Source organism: Scatophagus argus, chromosome 2, assembly GCF_020382885.2.
Source record: "Scatophagus argus isolate fScaArg1 chromosome 2, fScaArg1.pri, whole genome shotgun sequence".
Classification (NCBI taxonomy): domain Eukaryota; kingdom Metazoa; phylum Chordata; class Actinopteri; family Scatophagidae; genus Scatophagus; species Scatophagus argus.
The window spans coordinates 3728363-3754575 of NC_058494.1; the positions used below are offsets into that span (position 1 = coordinate 3728363).

The 26213-nt window shown below is 41.0% G+C and overlaps 1 protein-coding gene across 4 annotated transcripts in view; it reads right to left on the reverse strand.

The window, feature by feature from the left end:
- Positions 1-26213, reverse strand: part of sh3pxd2aa (SH3 and PX domains 2Aa) — a 99991-nt gene that overhangs the window by 55949 nt on the left and 17829 nt on the right. For all 4 annotated transcript variants that reach the window (XM_046401621.1, XM_046401612.1, XM_046401603.1 and 1 more), the window contains exons 3-5: positions 14671-14746; positions 11828-11904; positions 9713-9804 (exon numbers count right to left, since the gene is read on the reverse strand). In XM_046401621.1, the coding sequence (XP_046257577.1) occupies positions 9713-9804; positions 11828-11904; positions 14671-14746 (245 nt within the window). The remainder of the gene's footprint in view (positions 1-9712; positions 9805-11827; positions 11905-14670; positions 14747-26213) is intronic.

The following is a 26213-nucleotide window of genomic DNA, read 5'->3' on the forward strand; positions in this document are numbered from 1 at the left end:
CACTCCAGATGGGGTTCAACAAATCAATTAACCTCAACACTCTCCCGTGAGCACAAGTGAGGCCACACTTATACACACAGACACGTACAGGTTGCAGATGTACAAAATAATGGGCAGCTGAGAAATTTTTAAGAAAATAAATATAAACAAGTTTATCACTTTATCACGACAACTGATGTCTGCATAGGCGGAGCTGTTCGCATGTACAGTCAGAATAGCCCACAACTGCCATGTCATAAATTTTGGGCTGTATGATGAGGATAAACTTTACGTGTCAAGGACCTCTGGAGCAAAATATGATCTTAAATTACCAAATTCATTATCCTATATAAATTATTTCATTTATTGTAAATATTTCATTATATACAGTATATAGAGACAGCAGTAACACGGTGAAGTGCAAACAACACAATGTGATGCAACTGTGCCACACAACAACAGTGAAATGGAAATTACAATAACTTTTTCATCTTAATTACATTACCCGATACAAGCATGTCAGCCCACAATACAACATAGCGATAAGGTTGAAAATCTGGTGTAGATTTTACACAGCAATATTTTATCTTAAATTTGTTAACCTTAGTCACTCTAAGCTATAGGATAAACTAAGTAAGGCTAAGGGAGCTGAGTGTATCTAATCAAGTCAGGGTGCATTTTTCAGTTAATGAATTCACCCTTTTGTTTGTAAGAGGAAGAATGTTAATTTCATAGTCTCCTTTTACATGCAAGCTTCCTGTCAATATCGGTGAGAGAGCTGGAAACCCTTGTGCCTCAGCACTCAGTAACACAAACACATTTTCAGCCACTTATTCCTAATTAGCCAAAAACACCAAATCTGTCTTCACCCCATCAACCCTGCTACCAAAGCCAATCCCCTGTTGAGAGCCAGCAATCTGACCAATCACATAAGTTCATGACTTATCCTTGTAATAATCTGCTAATCTTGCAGCATCTCTCTCCTCCAGGCACACGCCAAGGTCGATCCCTATTGTTATTCATGGGGAGGGTTGTGAGGGGGCATGATGAATGATGATAACATCACCCATGTCTCATACTGTAGCCTATGGGGTGCGGTGACCAATATTTTCATCATGGTTGAAATGCAGTATGCGCATATTAATAGAGAAATTTGTCAACGTTATAGTCTGTAGAGGACAGATAATGCCGTTTAGGCTGATAGTTATATGATTGCCATACCAGGCGGCCAAGACAGATAAAACAAATCACAGCCCAGATCCCATGCAAATTGAATTGATAAAAATGCAAGATGGGCGAAGAAATGGTAAGCAAGACAATTAAGACATCACACATACAGTAACAGAAAAGAGGGGGTCGTCCAGGAAGCTTGTGGAGAGGTGAGAAATTCCATCCAGAGGAAACAGATCTCATGCAGGAGGTGTGGGAGATGCAAAATGGACATAATTACAGAAAGACAGAAAGAAAAGAAAGAAAGAAAAGAAAGTTTTATGAATAAACACAAAGTTGTCCCAGTAGCTGACCTGGATACAGCAGGTGGAGGTGCAGAGAATTCCTTTTGTAGTTGTTTGCATTATGAAGTATGCCATCATGAGAGTGGAATAAGTAAATTTCCCCTTGGGGATCAATAAAGTCTCATCTTATCTTATCTAAGAGATTACAATTTACTTTGCTGTGAGTGGTTTGATGCAAATACAGCTTTTCTCACTGCTTAAGGTATTCTGCCTTTAAAGGACTGATTCTTCTTATTATTAAGTCTTTAAACAACACTCACATGCCCATATGCGCATATGAAAGGGTTAATGTTATGTGTAATTTTCTCCCTTATCCATATTGGCTGTAAGAGATCCTTTCTGAATGTCATGTCGAGACTTTTCATTCATCGCTTCATACAGGCTGCCACCTACCCATTAAGTACAACCAAGTAATCTCCCGCTACAGGCCTCAATACACTACATGTTAGAGTTTGCTGAGTGGATTCATTTTATAAGTCAAGTCAGCATTGTTCCTTCTGACAGTTTTAAGCAATTTGCTGGTCCTGTCATTTAGAAACACAAAATGACTCAAATGTTAGCGCTGGAGGCAGGTGCACATGAGAGAGAGCTGACACATAAAAGATGTCGTGTGAGGTAGCTGAGCACACGTTGGCCTCAGTGAACCAGATACAGGACAAAACTATGCTAAGTATAAATAATGCTGTAAACAATAGTGCATTGCAGCCTTTGGGCTTTTCCATGCACATGTGCTGGCTTGGCTTGTCTCGGTTTGACTCAGCCAGTCACCTCAGTGAGCCAGGGATTTAGCTACATCTTAATTACAACAGGGTGTCTCAAGTTGTGTCTTTAACCGACGACATTCTGCAACTCTTCATCTAACATCTTACTGTGGCTGCTTCTTCGCGCTGCATTATTAAAGAAAAGGTTCTATTAATATGATTTGGTGTTAAACACATTTAATTTCCCAGAAATAAAAATACAACAAAATAAGGAAATGTCAGGTTATCATCAGCATTAACTTAACACAACTCCTACAGCTGAAAGCGAAAATAATGAAACAATCAAATAAAGCAGATGTCTCAAAGTACAAACGGGGATGTAAGAGAGGAACAAAGCTTCAAACCACACAGATTCAGTTAGAAACACTGAAGAAAATGTCTTTCTGTCTGGTTTCCTGCATGAACACAAACTGAGTCTTGCCACACACTTGTGGTCAGAAGACGGCACCGCAGCCTCGGAGGCAGACCAGGCTCGCTTTGACCCCACATCGGACAAGGTCCATCTCTGGCACTTTTTGGCACAACTCATAAACTGTTCATGAAAACGCAAATCAGAGGGGTCTGGTTTGACTCGCCCCAGTCCAAAGTGCCAATGGGAAAGCCACATTTGGCAGCACTTAGTGTGATGAGTGAGACAGGGTGTGTTTGCACTTTGGAAGGCAGGTGTGCTGGACACTGCAGAGTAGTAAACCATGAATATAAAGGTGAATGTTTGATATGAATTACAGTTTGTCAGAAAATTCTTGCTAAAGGGTTTTCTAAAAATAATGTCAATGAAACACAAGTCAGACCTATCATTGCATTTTCTGATTGTTTTCAGCCCAAAAAGTTAACAGGAGCTCCGCTGTGAGGACAGACAATCCTGTGCAGAGGTAAATTTAATAAGAAATCTTCTCTTAAATGTTACAGAAACAAACGTGACAACTAATCATACTGAAATTAAATAATACTGCCCAGCTCTAGACTCTTTACTGAGCTGCAGTGGAAGATCAGTAACACAAAAAACATTCCTTGCATGAATCCATAGTGGGTGTCTCAAGCCCACATATTAGGACCAAAGCACCAAAAAGAAAATGCTCTGTGGGAGACAAATACAGGGCAGTCCACATGTGTATGAAAGTGCCTAAAACATCTACAACTGTGTAAATGTGTTCCCACAAAGTATGTGTTTTGACACATAAAAGTGTCATAAGGCTGTTATGATGAAGTCTGTCCTTTGATATCAGGTTTTTGCACCACTGGGGAGAAATAACCATGTTTTTGTAGTTTTTTTTTTATTATTCTGCAGGACATTTCGACACATCAAAAAGCGAACAAAAAGACAGAGATCCATCTGAAGGTCCATTCAAAATACATTAAACATCAAGGGCACACAGCTTCAGAAAGAAGCCACTGATTACACAAGAGTGACATCAGCCTGGAGTCTCACGTCCCACTGAGCTGCAGTGCTCAACTCTGCTGACAGGGGTCGCTATCTCTCAAACACAGGCAGAGAGAAGAGAAAACTGTGGCTGATGGTGGGATATGCTCAGGTTCTGTGTGCTTTCTGACCTTTGATTGATGGGATTGATTCCTGTGCTGCACAGTGAGGCATGTGGCTCGTTTTTCTAATCAGATCAGAATCAGAAAATTCAATCTTTCATGGCAGTAGTAGGAGACGCATTGGCTATCGTCAAAGCCTGACTGCTTTAATAAGATTTGATGGGGGGGCGGGTATAAAAAGTAAGACATCATAGTAAAACAGAGTCATAAAAATGACACTTAGGTCAAAGTGTACACCTTGCTTTAACCTAAATGTCAATATACTCTGTATGCTACCTCATATATTGATCATTTTTAAATCTTGTGGCTTGTCAGAGATATCAGGGAGATGGCAGGTGCGCCATTGGCCTTGCACCCCCCTGCTCCGGACCACTTCATACTCCCTCCCCCCCATCCTCCTTTTCCAGGAAATGATGCAGTGAGCACATTTCATCATCCAAGTAACTTCAGCTGTCCTGGCCCGCCCTGTTGATCACACTCATGTACAGTCTGACTCTCCCAAAGCTATTACTGTTGCAAGCTCAAACCTACCTTGACAACACCCTGTGAGTAAGTGTGTGAGGATGAGAGAACAAGTGAGTCAGACACTGCATCGGTGGGTGGGTGAATGGGCGCATCAATGTAAGATGGTGGAGAGAGAAAAAACTAGAGCTGAGACTGTCTAACACAGAGAGACAGGATGTGTTCTGAAATAGCCTGACAACAACAAACACTCATACATACTAAGACATTCATCTATTCTCCTGTCATCGCATGTCTTTGGGTTATGAGCCCAAACATTTTAAAATCTAATTCCATAAAGCAGAGGATTGTTCCTTTTGAAATCGATAAACGCTCACAGATGAGAGCACATACATGTAAACACACAAGGCCTCCCACAGGCCTCACGCTCAGCCGACCACTCCTCAACAGTCTAACAGACTTTAAGTGTTTAACCCTGTAGACGCCAGTGTTATGCACTGTTCGTGTTGAGCTGTGCCGTCTCCAGTGAGTGCTATTGATCCTAGTAGTGAGGGGAATGGAACAGCTTATCCATTAAGGTTGAGTGAGTCTATCGCCGGTCTCCTGCTTGCAGTAGACGGAGTGGAACAGACTGATGACTGGGAGGAGAAAGACGGAGGAGGGAGACTGGGAGGGGAGGAGGAGAGAAGGAGGGATGCTTCATAACTTCTGGACAATGAAGAGGAGAGGATGAGTACAAGATAGGAAGAGAAAGGGAACAAGCGAGGAATGTGAAGGGAGAAAAATGAAAAGAGGCAGTGTATGAGGAGGTGAAGTTTGCAACCGTTTGCTTGTGTAGGATGTTTCAGGAGAAAAGCATCGCAAAATGCATCACAAGAACAAGAATTACCGTCTTGTAGTTGTGTGACTCTGCCAACCAAAGAAGTTGTACTATCCATGTCTGCCCAGATGCATATATGTAGTGAAGATGAAGTTTAATAAAAGGCATGAAGTTGAAATGAAAGTTATCACTATATTAAAATGTATGATTCCAGTGAATACATCTGAATGAGAAAAATGCAGTCGTCACTGCATTATGTTTACAAAGGAGTCCGGAGGATCAGACTGATAGAGATGCCGTAACATGGTGCAATGCAGAGGCAGTCCTGAGATGTCACGCTCACAAGAATGTCAAAAGCACAGTAGAGTGGGGAACAACCAATAAACCCCGATCAGAGGACCTCAGAGACCTGCTGGTGACATAGAGCTGCAGTAAATCTCTGATGCAGGCAGGTGCCCGAACATGCAGAGCTCTATATGTCATTACAAGAACCTTGAATTGAATTGTGAGTTTGATGAGGAGCCAGTGAAGAGAAATCATCATCAGTGACAGATGAGACCATGGCCGCTCGAGGACGTGGTCAAAAGCCTTCTGGACAAGTTTAACGACATGTTTTTTTATCATCAAGATGGAACCAAACAAAAATGTGAATAATCATTTCCATCTCAGCTTTAGACACAATGGGCCTGAGTTTTGTGATGTTCGTTAGCTGTAAAACACAGGAACGAATCAAACACGTTAACATTTTAAGAGTTAGTGCCTGGTTCATAGGAACACCTAGTTACCATAAAGAAGGTTTAACAGAAGAGGATAAATAACCTATACTATCTTTTACTTTAGTGATAAGATAAAGTAATAGGGACAGAGGATGGGGCAGAAAGAAGAAATTCTGTTTTCTCAGCTAGCTAGCTAGCTTAAGCTATGACTCTGAGAAAAGCTGTGTGTGTTGAGTATGGAAGAAACATTTTCTAATTGTTTCTAAAAAGTAGAGTCAAGATTTTTGTGTGCAGAACCGTGATTTTGTTTATCTACTGCAGCTGTTCGCATAACACATATATGATGATTCTATCTATGTTCTCAATTTATGAAAGAAACAATAACAGTTAGCTAAACTGAACTGTTTGTGTTGATTTAGTTGTGTTCTGATTTGCCAGTTCCTGAGTGTTTGTTTTTTAAATAACAAAACATTCGTTTTACAGGCATCTGGTTTTCAGCCAGCGCTAAGCATTGCTTTGAATGGTTTAACATTCCAGATTTTCTTAAGAGTAGCTAATTGATGTTGTTTGATTAAAATGCTCACTGCTAGCTGATGTGTGCTCTAAGTCAAAGATCATTTGTGATTTAAATGACGCGTCACTCACTGTGATCGTGACTGGATCGTGTCTTTGTAGTTCAACAAGGCCAACAGAGTGTCAGGAATCAGAATCACCCACTTAAACTTGTATATCATATCGATAATTGAAGCTCATTATTCTGATGGTTTTCGAGTCAGGACCTCCTTTGCATCAAGTAGCTCATGAAAAATAAGATGTGTGAAAATAAATAGGTTGCTATAGTTTTTTCACTGTGTCAGATGCTGGCATTTCATCTCATTTTCAGGTTGTAGCTACAGGTCGTCAACATTAATTAGGCAACCAAACTATTTCTGCCTTCTCGTCAAATGAAAAATACAGATCCCAAATGAATCTCGGATTTTTAGTTATTTTTAACTTTCGAACTGATACTGACTCGTTCACTCATAAGTGGATTTGACAGTCAATAAGTGGGGTCAATTTTGGACTAAGATCTGACAGAATTCCATCAAGCTCAAAATGTAATGAGGATTAGTATTCGCAATTGATCAAAGAACTAGAATCAAAACACTTAAAAATAAACAAAAAGCAAACAGAAGATATGAATGATAAGATGCTAAGATAAGATCACTAGGATATAACAGATGAGCTGACAGAACACACACACAAGCACACGCTAATACACACAAACAAGTCATGATGGATTACAATTATGCTTCAGCAGTCCATCAGTCTTATGGTTTCAAAACACTTTTCTTCCTCCACGGCAGTCAGTGTATTTGCACACAAACATTACAAAAACCCACACACTACTAACACACACACTCTCCAATCATGACTTTAAATCAATGGCCAATCCCATTCCTGAACCCCTTCCCCCATGATCCATTTTCATCTCGTAGATGCATTATGACTAGGGAATGGAAGGAACCCATCTAATTTAGCCCTGACATGAGTCAAGTCCTCTGGATAATGACGTCTCACTAACCATTAACTGAGCAGCCTTTTTTCTTTTTTTTAAAAAGCAAGCGGGCAGTTCACCCCCAGAGTATTTTCTTCTTTTATTAAGACAGAGTGGAAGCCAGAGGAGGTTCTGACTGTTTGATCTGAAGCTGACTGGAGTACAGCACTTTCTCAGACACAGGTCTCCGCAGCTACACCATCTCTGGGTTAAAACTACTACTTCCACTCCACAGTATATAGAAGAGCTTTTTTACATATGCTGCTTCTTTTGACAGCTGCTTCTGTTGTTATTTAATTATTATTATTTTAGGATTTTTTAGATTATATTGACATGTTAGATGTGGTACCTAACTGACGCACTTCCTACATAGTCACAGCTTATTTGGTTTCCTTGGAGTTTAATTAATTATCTCATGTTGCTTGGAAAACTAATATCAATGTGATGATTGCCAGAGCTGTCACTATTTCATTCGATCTAATCTGAGGTCTATCTAAATAAGGTATTAGCCAAAAATTGTATTTAGACATCAGTGATATACATTTAATAAGGTATATGATATTACTGTATTAAAAAGTCCACATAGTCATAATAGTGTAACTTCTCAGGGCCCTTTGAAGACCATGTGGTGAAGAAATCTCCTTCAGGGATTTTTTGTGAACTTCTACGATATGAGCCTTGTGTAAACATCTGTTTAATTTTAGCAGACGAAAATAAATAAAATTAGTCTGTGCATCACAAATGGGGGTTAACAGATTGCACGTGATGAGCATAGTGTGGTTTCATCTCGGACAACAGACTGACGCCATTTCTTTATGCACAAAATATATATCACCATGTACAGGACAGAGAAAGAGAATGGGAGAAAGAAGAGAAAGAATGATGCTCATAAAGGAAAATAAAACATGGACTGTAAGACAAGAAGGGTCATATGAGAGACAGGAGGAGAGACAGAGACTGTAAAAAAAGAGATGAGGACGCTGACAGGATGGACAGCTGTGTGGACGTATGTGAGAAAGAAAGAGCTGTTGATCAAAGAACGAGTGTGTTGGTGTTTGTCACCTTGTGCTTTTGCAACAGTTAAATGCATTTGACTTTATGAAGGCCGGTTAGAAGAATTGCAGGAGGAGGAGGAGGAAGATGTGGACATACACCCTATTACGCTACGCTAAAAAAACACTAGCAGACAGAGGTCACTAAATCTTGCCTGCTGCACTTCTTTCCTCTCATCCAAGAGACAAAGGTGAGGACAAAACTCTAAACTACAGAGTGACGGCAGAGGAGAGGAGAAGAGAGGACTAACAAAAGTAATAAAATACAAAAAAAAAAAAAAAAGACATAGCCTGGGTCTAACGAGAGAGTACTCAGCTGCAGTGCCTCGACTGCAGATGTCTCAGTGCATACAGGAACACATTACAAATGAATAGTGCGATAGTGGCATTTGAGGTTTGGAGACGAGAGCGTGTTCTCTAATTAAAAACTACCCAAAGGGGCTATCTCCTGCTATGAAACAAGTCATTCTCCTCCTCCCACTCTCACATCCATCAACTCCCCAACACCGCCACCCCCACCCGGCCTGCCTGGTCTGGTAGGGGGTTTTAACAAACTCGGAAAGAAAGCTGATTTGGAAATAAGCCAGAAAGTGGGAGCAGACAGAGATGTTATTAGCGTCTGTATTTTTGAGGCGATGGGTGAAACAATGACAAAAAAAGATGCTGCAACTCATAACATGATGCGCAGGTGTGTCAACACGTGCCCACTGAATCAGAATTGTCGATCAGCAAAGTGATTCAATACATCACCAACATAACATCTGCCTGTTGTGCATGCACAGTCCACACACTGTATGCATTTGTGTGCTTCTGCGGGCGCATTCATTTGTATCTGTGTAGACTAATCCAGGAGGCAAAAGTCAACAAGACGATACTATTGTGGTGGCATCACATGTGTAAACCTCTGAAGTTACAATGAAATTCACTGATTTAAAAGCTAGAAAACAAATATCTTATCAGCCAGGGTGTCAACTGACAACTGACAAAGTGAAAAATGCCACTGAGACCAAGTAAGGCTGTAGCAACAGAGCTGCTCCATGTATTGAACCCAGAAAGGGTGTGTTTCAAAGGGTGTGATTTCAGCTTTTCATTTGTAAGAGGAAGACAGTACTTTGTCTTCTCTCATAAGTTACATCCCATCTAGGTCAGAGATAAGCAGTAATATTAATGTCTGAAACTGTACTCAGTCGACTGTACCATCACAGTGATGTAATGTGTCACTAAAGGGTCTAACACATAAATCGCACTGCGGATTAATCTATACATACAGTATGCGTACATGTGTTTGGCATTTCTTTGTGTGTGCGACTTGCAGTTTGTGAAACTCACTCCACTGGGGGGTTGATGTCCTCAGCTTTGGTCTCAAAGAAGCGCAACACTTCCTCACTTTGAGAAATCTGAGGGGGGAGTCGCACCAGAGCCTGAGGACACAGACAGAGAACAAATGGGGGATTAAGGGACAACAGGCTTCAAAGAGTGAAAAGAGTTCTTCTTTCAAGTATCTTAAACTTGCAATAGATGAGTTTTCTGCTTTACGTATCATCATGAAGTACAAGTTTGATCGCACAATGTAATGGCTAGAGAATTACAGCATCAGTTTTTGATTGGTTTCCTATCCTACTATGCTATTCTGTCTGCCACTGGGATTAAAACCTGGGAAGATGAAGGCTGACTCATGATCCAGTCATTTCTATCTGCTTTCATTGTGAATGAATAAACTCACACTTTTTTTCCAATTCTATTGGCAGCTCCTGCAATGAGGGCAACAGAAAGCAGTCTGTTGTCTTTGGCTGGGCGGAGGGTCTGTTTCCACTTTAAAGTTGCACTAATCAGTATTTTTGATAGTAACAATGTACCAAATGGCTGCGTGCAGTTTGAAATGAGTCTCTCAAAGTGACAAACCAACAGATATCTGCCCTCTCCACAGCTCCCCTTTGGCTTCACAAAGCCTTTCAGCCTTTTTAAGCTAACTGTCCTGCTTCTCTGAATGACCTTATTTCAAAAGGTAGCAGACAACTGTTTTCAGAGAGAAAGCTCTGGTCAATTCACAATTCACACCACAACCAAAAAGCAGACAAAGTTTACTTCTTGGTGGAGAAAGCAGCTAAAACCAGAGTCCCTGGTATACACTTACCAAAGGGTAACCCTTCCTCCATGGTTATCTCCTTGTATGTTCATTCACAAAGCCACATTACAGACTGTCCAACCGTATTTTTAATAATCTGGCCAGCTCCAACCAAACATAGTTCATGCACAGTACTGGGGTGCTGGACCACAAAGATATGCAACTACATGTGTACAGCAGCTTTTTCATTTAAATCAGCACAGTTTGAGCTACTTTCATATTTCATTCATCAGATCCTATATTACTGAAAGAGCCTTGTGGGTTGTGATCAAAGAGGCCGCATCTCACTGTGCACCCACCACTGGCTGGACTCAGCATCCCACAATCTCCAGAGAGCAGATTTTTTTTTTTTTGTTGAGAACACTGGGTAATTACTCTTCCTCTCTGCTGTTTGACTCATAAACAGGATGTAGGAAGTAAACAGCGCAGCACACATCAGTGCTGCACAAAAAAGACTTGCTATATAACTATAAACACTAGAGTGCTTCAGGTTATTTGGGTAATGAGGAAGCTTTTTCAGATGCGTGTAATTGCTTTTGGTTTTTAAACTTCTTTTGGTCCCAATTACTGAGCTGATACCGTGGCCAACCTTTCCTAATGCAGGCCAGCAACACTGCTCACTAATTGTGTGTACAGAGACAAACATAAGAGTCCAAATGTAGTTTAATGCACCCTTTTCCTAGTGGCTTCCTGCCAAGAGGAAGAAAGGAAGTGGGGAGGGCATGGAGCAGGAAAGGATCTGAACTGGGGATAAATAAGAAAAAAAACTAATAAGAGAGAGAACAGGAAGTGATAAGGCCAGTCTCCCTTGAATTAGAGAATGACAAAAGGCTTTTAAGGTTTCTTTTGGATAGGGACCCTAATTTGGAAGAGAACTTTATTTTCCTACTAGGTGTCAACTGACAGGATAAGGTTGTTAGTGAGTAGGAACCAATGGAAGAGCTCACAGTCAGTTTTACACAGTGTAGTGACTGATGCTCAACAGGGTCGTCCCGTTTCTCCGACTGAGACGCACATGAAAATAAACAGCCCCCTGACTGTAGTAGCAGAAGATCGTAACCCTCTCCCATCAAACTCAGTCCTTCACAGCTTCAGAAAGCCTAAGTGTCAGAGCACATTACAGACCCTTCAGATGTCTCAGAATAACTTAGATACACAGCTCATCACCGTGAGGAGTTTCAGCAAACTCATGAATGCCCCACGTTTAAAGCATGTGAAAGGACAACATGGGCCGTGACCTTGTGACCCTTCACAGGCTGGGGGACGTTCCCCAGAGTGAGATGGGGAACTGAAGGATGTTGACAGTAAGACCTATTTACCCTGCAGTAGTCGTCGATGAAACGCAGCCGCTTCATGGCCACGTCTCGCACATGACTCCTCCGGAACAGGATTTTGCCTGGAGGGGAAGGGAAGGAGAGGGTAAAAAAAAATAAAACATCAAAATGAGGGAGAGTAAAGGTGCAGGAGGGAACAGAGGGAAAAGCGTGATGATAAATGGAAAGGAAAAAGATATAATGGACTGAAAAGATAAATAAATATCTAACACATGCATACAGCCCTCCCTACAAATACAACAACATTTAGTTGATTTTGAGGTGCTGACTACACCATGTAATACACTGTCTGACCAGGAGATGTCAGTAATGTGTACTGATCCCTGACAGAAAGGCCATCTCAGTCCCACACTCAAGGCCCCAGCTGGATCTCATGACCTCTGCCTGTGACATGAATTTCTAAATAACAAACAGGATTTATACACACATGGGTCATGCATTTCACCTCCTCTCATCCCCGTCAGGGGGAACATTAAAGTCACACCACACCAAGGACCCCCACCCTACATTCAAATGTAGGGTATGCACTGTTTCAGAAGTGTAGAGTGTTTCTTGCAGAATCAGTTGATTTGGAGAAATGATTTAAGGACATGTATTTAAAGTAAAACTGAAAGTAAAATATGAATATGAATACATATATATAATTGACATTGAAATCAATCCTCTAACCAATGTTTCACTAAATAATGTTTTTCTATCTCATTTTCATTCATGGTTAATTTGATTATTGTTTTTTCAGTTAATCGATCAGTCATTCAGTCTATAAAATGTCAGCACATAATAAAAACTTCCCAAACTGAAATGTTTTTTTTGTTTTTGTTTTTTGTTTTTAATGCAGATAAAATAAATGAATTTAAAACCACTTCTAATGCATCATCCTCCCTCCGTCTGTATCACTTTGTGGTTTCACTCAATGCTCCGCCCACATCAATCTGATTGGTTACATGCAGGTAGCAGCCTATCAACACTGCATAATCCAAAGTAACAACTAACTAAAGTTATCAAATAAATGTAGTGGAGTAAAAAGTACAACATTAGGATAAAAAACATAGAGGACTGGAACTATGAAGTAGCAGAAAAAAGAAATACTCAAGTACTTCAAGTACAGTGCTTGACAAAATTGTACTTTTTTACATTTCTGGTTACTGGTTATTCTAAATTTTGATACCAAGATTTTAATTTTTAATGCAAATGTATTTCAGTTTCAATACCGGTTATCTGTCTAAACTAATAACAAGTACTGTAACGGCAACTCTGGAAAAAAAAAAACAGCCGTGGCCTAGAGGTTGGAGAAGTAGCTTGTGATCAGAAGGTCACTAGTTCGATTTCCCCCCCCGGATGGGCAGGAAAATTTTGAGTGTGGTGGAGTGATAATATCCCCACCCCCCATTAGCCAGCTGTGCTGATGTGCCCTTGAGCAAAGCACTTAACCCCTAATATGCTCCCCGAGCGCTTGATGCAGCCCACTGCTCCTTTATGTGTTTCACTGCATGTTGCGTGTGTTTCAATCAGTGATGGGTTAAATGCAGAGAGGTAATTTCCCAGCTTGGGATTAATAAAGTAACTTAAATGAATTAAAAAATGTGTTCATCTCTAGTCCAAAACCAGAGTTGTTAAATCATGAAAGACAAAGAACATCAGCAAATATTCATGCATTTTTTCATTATATTTTTGCATTTTTGTTTTAAAAATCATATTTGATTTTCACTTTTATTCATGTTTTTGTCATTTCGGCTCTTGTGGTGGTGCTGTGTACACATTGGTTGATACTGAGGTTCAATATTCAACCCTATACCAAGAGCAAACAAGAGCTAAATTACTTTGTTTCGTGATTTCCAGTGTGGGCATGGCAACATTTTTGTTAATAACCCACCTTTATCTGAAATACGGCCCTGCACGTTACTGAGTTCCATGAGTGTCACACAGCAAGGGCAGCGGAATTTATCCTGAAACAAACGTCCTCAGACCAATGCAGACAATCAATTATGTTTGCATCTGGCGCCACTGGTTTCATAGATAAGAGGGGGGTGGATGTTTGGTTGGTTGCCAAATTGGTTTTGTTTGTGAGTGTGTGTCAGCAAGAGACAGAAAGACTCAAAGGAGGACGAGGGCTTGAGGGGAGATGGAGAGCATTTACAGTTGATGCTGAGACCATGTGTTTGCCACAGGGTATGAACAGAGCACTTAGTAAAATAAACTGCACTAAACAGACAGGAGCATTTCACTCCCTGAGCACAAATTAATCTACAGAAACATACAGGTGTGCACAGACTCACACACAAGACATGAGCATGATCAGCACAATCACAGTCTGCCTTTATATCCTGGACCCTGAGCTGCCACAAACACCGCCATTGATCACAGCCACACTGTACTGTAGGACGCCATGAGCCTGAATGTCACACGACAATTTACAGCTAGAGACGAGCATGTGTGACTCCGATCAATACCTGCAATATCACACACACACACACACACACACACTGCACATGTTCACACACAGCATATCCATGTAATCAAATGATCAAAGGCATGCACAATCACGACCTCAGTCAGACGCACACAAAATTCAAGTCAATCCACAAATGTTGTAAAAACAAAATCACTTAAACACACAGCCATGCAAACACATCTGAGATTTGAAAGTCACAGATAGTGCCTCATCAGCACTAAGACACACATCTACACATACATACACACACAGACACAAACATGCGAAGCAGGCAGGCATCAGTAACCAACTCATATTGATGCTGCACTAGTGCCAGCCATACATTATTAATATGGGGGCCTGTTCAGATAACTGGAGCTCTGGCACAGGCTATTACCTGGGAGAAATGGGATGATCCTCTTCTTTGGGTCTTTCTGCCCTCCCTCAATTGGGAACTTGTCAAGTATCTGCATCTAAGGAAGGAGGATGGGGAAAAAACTGTTTTATTTTTATGATTTCAAAGTTCAACATTTCAGTATATTATCTGCGTTTTTTTTATTTTAAAGTGTAAAAAGACAACCTATATGAATCCAATGTCTATATGTTATTTATAGAGTTGTAGCCACAAGGCTTTTAGTCTTGTATGAACACAACTAGCTAGCTTTGCTCATCAAGTTCATATACCAACCAGCATCTTTATAGCTCACTAATCAATATGTTGTATTGCTCCTTTATTTAATCTGTACACAAAGAAAATGTAAAAAAATTCTCTGTGTCTTGGCAGTAGGGACACCCGACACCCAAGGGAGACACTGTAAAAAGTACTGGAACCACTGTTGGTCAAGAAATAGTTGCAGCACATAAAGCAGAGCAGAGCCATGTTGCCATACTGCGGCACCATCTTCAATCTTGACTGGACAAAACATCCCCTAACACCACAAGTTGTCCTTTTTATTATTTCGTTTCGGAACAAAAACAATATATGGAATATGTGAGCCTTTGACATGCTGTTCAATGTATTACTGAACTTTGAATAAAACCAGGCTTGTTTTCCCTGTATTCATTTTTATGTTAAGCTAATATAAACGCCTTCTGTCGTTAGTGTCATATTTGTGATGTCAATCTTCTCATCTAATTCTGGGAAAGAAAGTGTGTTTTTCCAGATTTCTTAAACAATTCTTTTATATACACAGAAAACAAGCCACTGTAGTTGAACAAACAGACAGGCTACCCCTGTTGGTTTGTACTGACCTTCTATTACATGGATAGCTTTGTGCTAACATGTTCTGGACCAGTCTATCCACTGACTAGGATAATAAATTATACAGAAATGCATGTATAGTGAATCTGAAATTGTAATAATAGACTACCTTACACAACTCATTAAAAGTGTCTATGTTACTGTAATGGATTGCCAAGTGATGTGTTACTGTACAGCACTGATTTGGACAGAGCTATGCTAGCTACTGCCCCCTGCTTCCAGTTTTGTGCTAAGCTAGGCTAACCACATCCTGATGCAACTCTACATCCTTAATGCACAAACATGAGACTGATGAACTTTTTTTTACTCATACATGCTTCATTTGATGCATAACTTATTTCAGCTGGTTTATTACATGGGTTCCCATGGATTTATTCTGACTAGACAACAACAAGTAAGATCTTTTTCCTTCAAAATGGATATGCAGCATTTTTGGGGGCGACACCTTTCCTTTGCTCTTAACCCAAAATCACATGAGTGTATCAAAAATATTCTGAAAATCAAAGCCTGTCAACACTTCTTTGGTCCCAGTGGTGGGAAGGCAAGACGTGGGGTTCATCTGAGTCAAACGAGCTCCGATTTATTCATAAAGCAAGGCACCACCAACATGGTGAGAAAAGAAGTGCTGACACTGGAGCTGGAGGTGCAGGCAGAAAGGAAGAGAAAGAGAGAGAAAACAGAGGGAAAAGCAGGGAAAGAGAAAGGCAGAGAGAATGAAAGATGCAGCAGAGGTCAGGGGGTGTGGATGAGTGTGTCAGTCGTATTGTATTTACCCTGTGTCACCTTTTGAATAAATCATTCAAGAGAGGGATTAGAGGAAAAGTAAAAGCAAAGCACAAGAGAGATACAGGAGGCTAGCAGACATTATGTACAGCACTGCAGCAGTTTCCTACAGTAATCAGAGATGGAGACGAGGTGAAGAAAACGTGTGTGTGTGTGTGTGTGGTTACGTGCGCGTGGATAGGGGGGTGGAAGTCCAGAAAGGAATATAATTATAGGAAAGAGAAAAGAACAGACATGGGTTGTGTCTGTATCTGACGGCCGAGGGATGTAAAAGACCTCAGGGGAGCTTAATGAGCAAACAGCCTGGTGGGGTTTCAACAGATCTAGTATGGAGACATCTAGACACACACACACACGGAAAAGCCTCTTTCTGACACATCCTTTCCCATATCCACTTCCCTCTGTCCATCTGTCAATCTGCATCCACCTCTCTATTGAACTCCAGTCCTCTTCTTTACTTGGTTCCACTTGGCTGGAGAGTTAGAAGACACCAGAAGAGAGAGATTCAATGCCACACAGGTCATGATCCAGATTCAAGTCTGTCTGCTGGTCCCACCTTCCCTCCCCCAGCTCAAAGTCATCCTAGGTAGATTTTTCTTAAGCTGCAGTGTTTCCGCATTCATATCAGAATTTCTGCTGCTGCGACAGCACAAAACTTGCAGAAGGGCCCAGCTGTTTGGACCCCCCACGCACACTGCTTGGGCCATGAAAAAAAAAAAAAATCCCCCCAAAAATCTTGCTGAATTTACAACTAACTCTGTCAGACTCGCAGGGACTGATGAATGATGGACCAGCATCCAAACACATTTAGCACAAGAGCAGATTTAAAATGCAACTGCACCCTTTCTTTCCTCGCTTTCTTAACAAAAGCAAATGACGAGGTGGAATGTGTTTGGTTGCGTAAACTTATGCACTGTGTGCATGTGAGTCTGTTCACAGGTGCAAGAACCGGAAGGATCGACATGTCAGTTCTCGGCATATGTCGTCTTTAATCAGCAACCAGATTTCTTTATACCACAGTTCAATGCACGGACCAAATTCTCTTTCTCAGACTACCAATCCAGCCCAGCCCTGGCCCACTTGGATCACAGTCAGCTCATTATTCAAAGCAGTCTCCGGTTGGATCAAGCTCGCTCTAAAACACACACTGTCGCTGCTGACAGATTCCTGGCAAGAGGCAGCGTGCTCGCATCCGGCCAGGAATTGTGGGATCACAGAGAAAGAAAAGGGTGAGAACAGGTGGGATGGTGGGGATCAGGTGACATGATTGCTCCTTTACATGCACACTGCACCCTCAGCACTATGTCTTGCTTTCTTAACTTGTAACAAGACTAACACACAATCATAAATCCAAGTAGCAATATTATATACCCAGATTGTCAAAAGAGAAAGAAAATAAATAAAATAAATAATGAATAAAAAAAAAAACACTCATGCCAAACCATTGCTCCACTTCCCAGACTTCACTGTCTCCTTGGTAACCAGCACAGAGAGAGTGTGAAGAAGAGTTGTGAAGGGATGTGATTGGATGATGCTGTGCAGCTCTGGACCACTGGTGTAAATGTTGGGAGTCAGGTAGCAAAAAAAAAAAAAAAAACATTCAAAAAAAAAGGCAAGAGGATGAGGCTCTTTTATCTTCTGTCAGAGGGAACACAGATTACTATGATGTAATGTCCAATTGACATGTTGGCTTTTGTGGGAAGCACTTACGCTTTATTCAAGCTGAGTCAAATGCTGGACTGCATTACTCCGGGTAAAAGCACTAGCTTACAACATAAAAAGCAGGGCCGTGTACTGGCACTACAATACGCATCACGATACGGAGGCTACGATTCAATATACTGCAATACTGTAAGTGAGACAACATATTGTAAATATATTGCTTGCTATCTTAACAACAGCCAAATTAACAACAACTACGAACCTGTACAGATTAATTACTGGTTAAATACTCGTACTGTGTTTTTGAGAATCAATACAGTATTATTAAAAATGTCGCAAAAGTGTATCAGTATTTTCATTCACTCCTAATAAGGAAAAGGAAAGAAAATGCAACACTGTAAGGGGAAAATAATAATTTGTATAAGAGAGACAAATCACTCGTTTTGTGTGGATAAGTGATACTAAAATATGACAGGGTGGACATTTCAAAATCTCATCAGTTAGAATATTTTTGTCATTTAGTCTTCATGAATCTGGTGAGGAAACAGCAAAACGTGGCTTTGACAATTTCCCACAGGCCAAGGAGAAACCTTGGTTGTTTTTTCCCAATCAAAGGTCCATATAGAAAATATATAAATTGTCACATTTGAAGAATTGGCCCCAAATGTTTAACACTTAGAAAATGATTCATTAACCATTAAATCTTCAAAAAGACATTTTAAAATCCAAGTCATTGCACAACAGTTTATAGATGTCGAGACCAACAAGGAACAACAAGGCCAGTGTTGAACTGTGTCGGAATGAGACTAACAGCAGCTCCTTCTTCATATCATGCACATGCACTAAGAATAGACTCTCCATAAAAGGAACTGTGAGGGTCAGTTGGCATAAACTTGGGGGATGCCGTACTGTTACTGTGCGGTGGATTGATGCCTCACTTCCTGTTGGTGATCATGTGAATGTGAGGGTTTACCCAGGCTTTGCAACATCAGAACAAAAATATAAACTCACACACTCGACTTCTGGAACAACTCATGACCGGCACATCAAGACAACCATGTGATCTTCGCATCATTTGCACAGCAGCTTGGTGATAGTGAGCAAGGCCACAGCATGCTTGTTCTCATATGCTGGGGATAATGATATGATAAGGTCATTGCTCTTGTATCTGCAAGTAACCATACAGTTAATAATAAAGCCGACACATATCCTGTCTCCATGATTTCAATATGCTGTTTCCTCTGACTTTAACTCCTGTGGTCCATCAAATTCCCCCTTGCCACCCTGACCCCCTTTTTTTTTCCCTCTTGAGGAAAACAGGCTAAAGAAGGAAAATTAAGCACAAATCTTTGACAAGTGAGGAACGCAGCTACAGACCAACTTTCATTTTCTTTGTCATTTTTAGTACAGCTCAAATCCCAAAGATAGCAGGTTAGAAATGAATGGAGCACAAGCTTCGACATGCGTTATTGCCTAGCAGTATTCAGTTTCAGAGAGACAGATGTCTGATGGCCTGGGGCGGGGGGGCGTTCCTTTCCAGACACAATCTCTCACAGTTGTGCCTCTAAATATAAAGTAGCACCCTGGTACCAGATCTAGACACTGCCCATGATATCCTGGTATTCCACGCAGCGAATGCATGTGTGGGAGAGGCGTGTGGGTTGGACTTGTCTAAAAATTCGAGCTCTGTTCCTGGAGATGTCAACACTGTGGGGCGTTAAGCCCTATGTGGTGATTCAGGCTCCCCTTGTTTCACTGAGACAACAGGTGCAGGGATGTGGTAACTGTCTTTCCATAGTCGTTCATTTGTTACTCCCCAGTCTCAGGCTGCAGAGCCTGCTGTGGTCTTTTGTACAAAGCTCCAGGGATGGGCTGTGAATGGGGAAGACCCTTAATGGAACTGGATCCCATTTTCCCCTGGGGCTGAACCGGAATTCCAGCTTATCTTAAAACCTGGTGGCATCTGTAGGCCTATGAGTGATATGAACTGGATGGTTTTGTCATAAGAGGCACACCTCCTTTCACAGTGATGAAGAATAAGGTTGTTTGCATATTTTCACATTCTGTATATTACAGACAGCTTAAAGTATTGTCTCTAAATTGCTTGTTTTTGATCGTTGGGTCCAAAACCCAAGGATATTCAACTTCCAATTTGTGTGAATAAAACAAACACAAAAAGCTGAAACCAGCAAATACTTTTAAATGATTAATATGTTAAATCTAATGTCAATATTGTGGTTAGTTTTTTTCTGTTGATTAACTGATTGATGCAAGATGCAAGTGAAAATCAAGGTTGTAACCCCGTTAACATGTCCATATGGTGTTTTCATCACAAGCAAAAAAAAGGCAGTCAGGCTCCATCGCTGAGCATTTCCACCAATGACGGTTCAGTGACAGTCGTAACATGCCTAAGGAATCAATACCGACAACCTGGTGGGGCTATGATGACATGAGGGGTATCAGAGGAGAAGCCATTTTTTTTGGGGGGGGGGGGGGGGGGTTCCAAAAGGAGGGGAGAACAAATGCATATCTCAAAATATGATATATTTAATCTTGAAGGTATTTCTTCATGCATTTTCATTTTGATGAACAAAAATGAGTTTATAGGGGTTTAACCAATGCCACAAGAGGAACTTTATCTAATCCGTTCCACACTATTTGTAACCAGTTTGGCACCGCACTTCCACCTTTAGGTTAAGAACAAGAAACAGCAGTGGAAGTTGCTGATGAATGATTTCAGTAAAAGTGCATAATTAAATTTCACGCAAGCGCTGACACTAAAACAAATTAAAGACTCATAAGCCAGTTTGCTAATTGTGTCAGTTGTGACTGTTGGAGGGAAACCTTGGCAGGGAAATGCAGGGTTTGGAAATCACTGGAATAATTCACACGTCTCCCTCTCTCTCTCTGTGTGTAAGTACAGCAGATGTAGTGGCGCTGAAGTTCAGACAACTGGATGCTTCACTTACACACGGCCATTAAAAATACATTAATCAAAGAGATAAAAGAGCATTATCCGTAAGAAAACCCTGAAGACAGAATAGGTTCATGGCTATTTATATTTAGTGCACAATAAATTGCAGTTCTGAAGGGAAGAGAAACGAGCAAGGTCTACCACAATCACATTTAAACAAAAAAGGACCAAGGACTTCATACAACTCTTTGCCCTTCATCTCACTTTTGATCCTCCATTCATACTTAACAGAAGCACTAGCTAACTGTTCCTGGGGCATTTTTTACAGCCATTTACCACCTCAGCTGCTTGGCTGAGCTCTGCCAGAGCAACCAAACAACAGCTTCACTTTCCAGAGAAGCCACCACCTCCGTCTGAAGAAAAGAACAGTGCTGACTTACACACGGATTGCTTTGGTTTGGGTTAAGTAAGTAGGCCAGCCAACTTACAGTTCACTAGGCGAGGAAGAGAGGAAGGGCTCTCACCTGTGCCAGGGTTCAGCACTAACAGAGTAGCAGAGAGCCTAATTTAGCCATGCTGATGGTCTCAAGAGTTTCCATGCTGACAGCCAGGACAAGGGCAGCATGGCCAAACCACAGTCTCTCTTACAGAAGGGGTGAATCGGATGGCAATGCCCTCCCTGCGTGTGCATGTGCGTGTGTGTGTGAGTGTGCGTGTTTGATTTGGTGCTCAGTGCGTTCCACAGCCCACACTTATAAGGGCGTGGAAGGAAAATGAGAAGTGAGGTTTGGAACGTAACCATGAGTGGGAGAAGAGAAGTAAAGAAAGCATGAAAGAAAAATCAAGTATAACACAGTGAGAGAAACCAAAAATTAAAATAAATAAATAAATGAATAATTCAAATTGGCTGGTTTTTCCGGTCATGTCAAGTAATGAAATGACTGGGAAGCTCAGGCAACTTTGAAAGAGTATTTAATTGAATGCTGTCATTGAGTGTTGTTATGAAGTTGTCAAAGTTTAGGGCCACTTATTCCTCTCTAAGCTTTCCAATTTAAAAATAAACAAACGAAAAAACAAACACTGTTGACAGAGCATTTTTATGTGTTTTGAACTGGCAGTTCATATAGAAGAGCCGACACATTATCGACAATCCCCACCAGACCACCACTAAAACATTTGTTCAGTAAAGGCTAAATGCCAATTAAAACTCAGGAAATAAAGCAAAGCACCAGCAACACTATATTACTGAAGATGTGAGTATGGATTTGTTTGTGTTTCACATTTTAGCTCTTTTGTCATACTTGTCATAATCATTTTGGGCTACTGTTATTACTGGCATTTGCAGCCACATTTTTTTTTTTTTTTGGCACTTCTTTATTTTAAAAAAATTGTTCAACAGTGTTGAACAGCCTCTGATTCTGTGCTGAGAAGAAGCGTTTTAAATTTAAGGCTTAGCTCCCTTAAAGTTCATTCTGTTACTACAGTATAAAATGTAATGTAACTGAGATGGAAAGTCTCCAGTGGGATAAAATTGGAACATCATGTACTGGAAAGATGCACGTGCACATACACTGAAATATAAAATATATATGCAAAAGAGCCTAACATTTAAAAAAAAAAACATAACAGAATCCTGTGTAGACTCTAGCTATGTAAACTAATGTATTGGACACTGGGAATGTGCAGGCTGGGAAAGATTAGCCAGGGAAAACTAGCTTTAAAGAAACAAGAGGGGGCGCTAGTGGGAGACGAGGAGGGGTTTCTGAGAAGAGACAAAGACAGATGAATGAGAGGAGAGGGATATTCAAGCAGCAGGGAGAGAGAGATACGGTAAGAAATTGTAGGAATGACATATGAACGTGGAAATGAGTGCGTGAGGCACTGAGAAGACGTGCTGACAAAGACAAATAGGGACAAGACTGATGGGGACAGCAGCATGAGAGGAGATAGTCACCAGAGTTTCACTTTGGATTCCAGTGCAAACTCTCACCTCCTATCAGTATTTCAAACTGACCAGCTGCCTGCATAAAACATGTCCTGTCCGGCTTGCTGTTTACCCAATCACTGTTCATTAACTGGCAGACAGAGAGGTTGGCCATGGCCACCGATACTGTAGATAAGTGAAAGCAGTCTATGAATTCTGCACTATCAGCAATAAACCTGAAGGGACGTTTGTTTTAACATGTTTGAAATGCCAGATGGGTGGATTTTCAGGCTTCAGCAGAATGCAGATAGTGTCATATCGGTTAATGAACACAGGGAAGAATGCTTGATTAACTTTCAAATACCTGGGCTTTGCCTGGTATTGTCTTTTGGATGTCTATTACACTACTACCATATCATAGCTATCAGGTGGTCAGAATAAAGGCGCTGATAGACAGTTTTATTTCCATTAACTAAAAAGGCTTTCCAAAACATCAAAGCAACTATATTTTAACCACTGTCTTTAATTACTGTCTTGTCAGTGTGGACACACATATATGTGCATGTCCTGCTGTGCAAATCTACAGTGGTGGTGGTGGAGGTAACCTGCCAAGAAACACAGCAATGCACCAACAAAGGCTGTAAAGAAGAAAACTGCAAGCTAACTTAGATGTACATAAGCAATCCACGAATTAAATTTATTTAAATATTAGTGTTGCAAATGATTTATGGGAAAGTAAATACACTCAACACATTTGTTAGACTTCAGGGACACAACCTGTTCTGGGTGTAAGTCGAGTAGGGCTGGGCCTTATGGCAAAAATAAAATTACTTTAAGTTTTTCTACAGTGATCAATAGGTATTGATCACACTACACAACTAAACTTTAGAATCTAGTTTATTAACATAAAAAATAGAATAACAAACATTTAACTGTGCAAATGCAACTTGGCTTATATGAGTTTTGTGATAAAACAATATATTGAATAACAGCACAAGTTAGCTTGCCTTGTAACTTGTAACTAAAATAACAAGGTGGTCACTGGACTGGCATCTTAATCTGTCACTTTCATGTAACCGATGTGCCTTTTTAGTGAACAATTTCCTTCAGAAGGTTCGCTTAGATTAGAGGAAACGCGGCTGTGTCAAACAAACGGGCTGTGAGACAGCAGGGGACATCGAGTCACTGCTGGCAGAGTGACCAAAAATGTCCCGTTTCTGCAAGTTTGTGTTCTGCTTCTTCAGCAGTTGTTTGATCAACTGGTCATACTGTCTGCCTTTTGTTGCACTTACGGATTAATGAGCATTTCTCCAGTAAAATATACCCTTCATGTTTGTGTCCTCATCTCTGGGCTCTGCTCTAAAGCTATACTGCTGTCCGCTGTCTGCGAGTGGAGGAGCCCAGCCCTGCCGCAGTGCAAACAGGCTGCGCCACATAGAGCAGAGGCAGAGGCAAAAGTTGCTTTTGTGCCCGTTGGGTCCGCTCATTATTTTGTATACTCTGCTGTGCACGCCAAAAACTGTAAACTGTGTTGTGATGTTTATTTCTGCAGTGTGATTGACTGTCTATCCATATCAAGTAAAAATGTTTAGCATCTTTATCAATGTAAATATTTTTCAGAAGTTACACATGGTAGCTTTAAAATGTGAATACTTTGACAAGTACATGTTGATATTTGAGTGTATGCCAGAGCCATGACTGACAGGCTAACAAGCAGGAACTGATTTCATCCACAAATATCAATATGTATTCAGTACTGCCTTGTAAGAGAAAACAAATGACAGAAGGACACATATTTGTCTTTTTCCTTGACCTCCACCTCTGAGAATAACAAATACCATTATGAATTCATTTCATACTGTGCAGTTTCATATTCCTTTTTATCATTTGTCCATGATAACATCTGCCCTTTTAAGAGTGGAAGCTGAGGACATAGTAGAAAAGAAATATGTGTGATTTTTCAAATGGTTAACATAGGCAGCAGAGGCTTAGCTAGAAATGTTAGGAAGGAAAACAAAAAACCAAAAACCTTGAGCAGCCTCTCTGCTCCAGGCTCAGTGTGAGGCAGAGCTGTCAGAGACGTCAAGCAGCACAAAGCGCTCAAAAGTTTTCATCGCCTCTCCTCACCATCCCATTCGAATGGAGGAGACCTTGAGCTGAAGAGAGACAAGAGCACAGGAAAGAGAGGGAAAGAAAACAAGACAGGGACAGACAGAGAGCAGTAGTGGAGGTCTGTCACCTGCCACAATGTTAGCAATGTTAACTCGCTAGCCCCAGCATGTTCTGTCTCATAAGACCACCTTGTACCTCAAGTGGTCAAAGTCTGATCTACAGCTCAGGCCACTGGGGGTGAGTGCTGACGACAACAAGGCAGGGCTGATGATGTCCGACCTCCCTCTTGGTCCTCTCCCGCTTCAAGCCTCTCCTTTCCTCTCTGGACCCCTGTGTCTTTATTGTTGCCAGAGTCAGAGTGCAAGCACTGAGCTGCTGCAAATGATGGCAGTACTGCATTCCCGGTCATCAACCTGGCCTGCGTCTCTATTGGAAGCAGCGTTCTGTCAGTAAGTTACATGCTACACGCCAGCTCCACTAGGGATCCAAATACCTACCAGCAGCTACAGTTAGCAGCAGTTAGTGGTTAGTCAGGTGATATGCTTCACCCTTTTTTGTTTAGAGCACAGATTCAATAGGTGACCAATTCATATATACTGCACCTTCAAGAGCAATCACTACACACTGATTTACTGCAGTACACTGCAGCTTTGAGCCATGCCTTTTTTTTTTTCTTTTACATTGATGTTCTAATAACTAAAGCCTACTTCTTTACTCAACATAAATCATTCTGAATAGGAGGTTTGAGATTTGCTGCGTGGCAAAATAGCAAACAAATCTCCATCTCTAGATATAAACACGTCGATGTCCAACACCTTCTTCCCTGCCTTTGAGATTTACTGCCAGAAGATGTGGTTTGCCAGTATTCTCAGTACTTCTAGTGTTGTTGTCGTAGTGTTGTTGACATTTCATGAGAGAAACCCTCCAATCTAGCCATGGACAGAGCTAAACAAGCAGTTGCCTTTACACATATTCAGCAGACACAAGGCAGTATTAGCATTTGTTTCTTCCCTGGCCAAATAACAAAAACCAATATTCACTCTATGGAGGCTTTTAAGTGCTGAACGGGATAGTTTGGACAGTTGGTTCACTGAACTTTCTCGCTGAAACCTGCTGCTGGAAACAAAGTTGACATTAACGCTGAGCACAACAAGTTGAAACAGGCTCCATAGAGCTGAAAGGATCTATAGAATTTGGAATAATTCACCGTGGGTTCATCATTGTGAGTGATCCATTGTGATTATAAATATAATAATGGGTATTTCAGGTATGTTTGAGTATGTT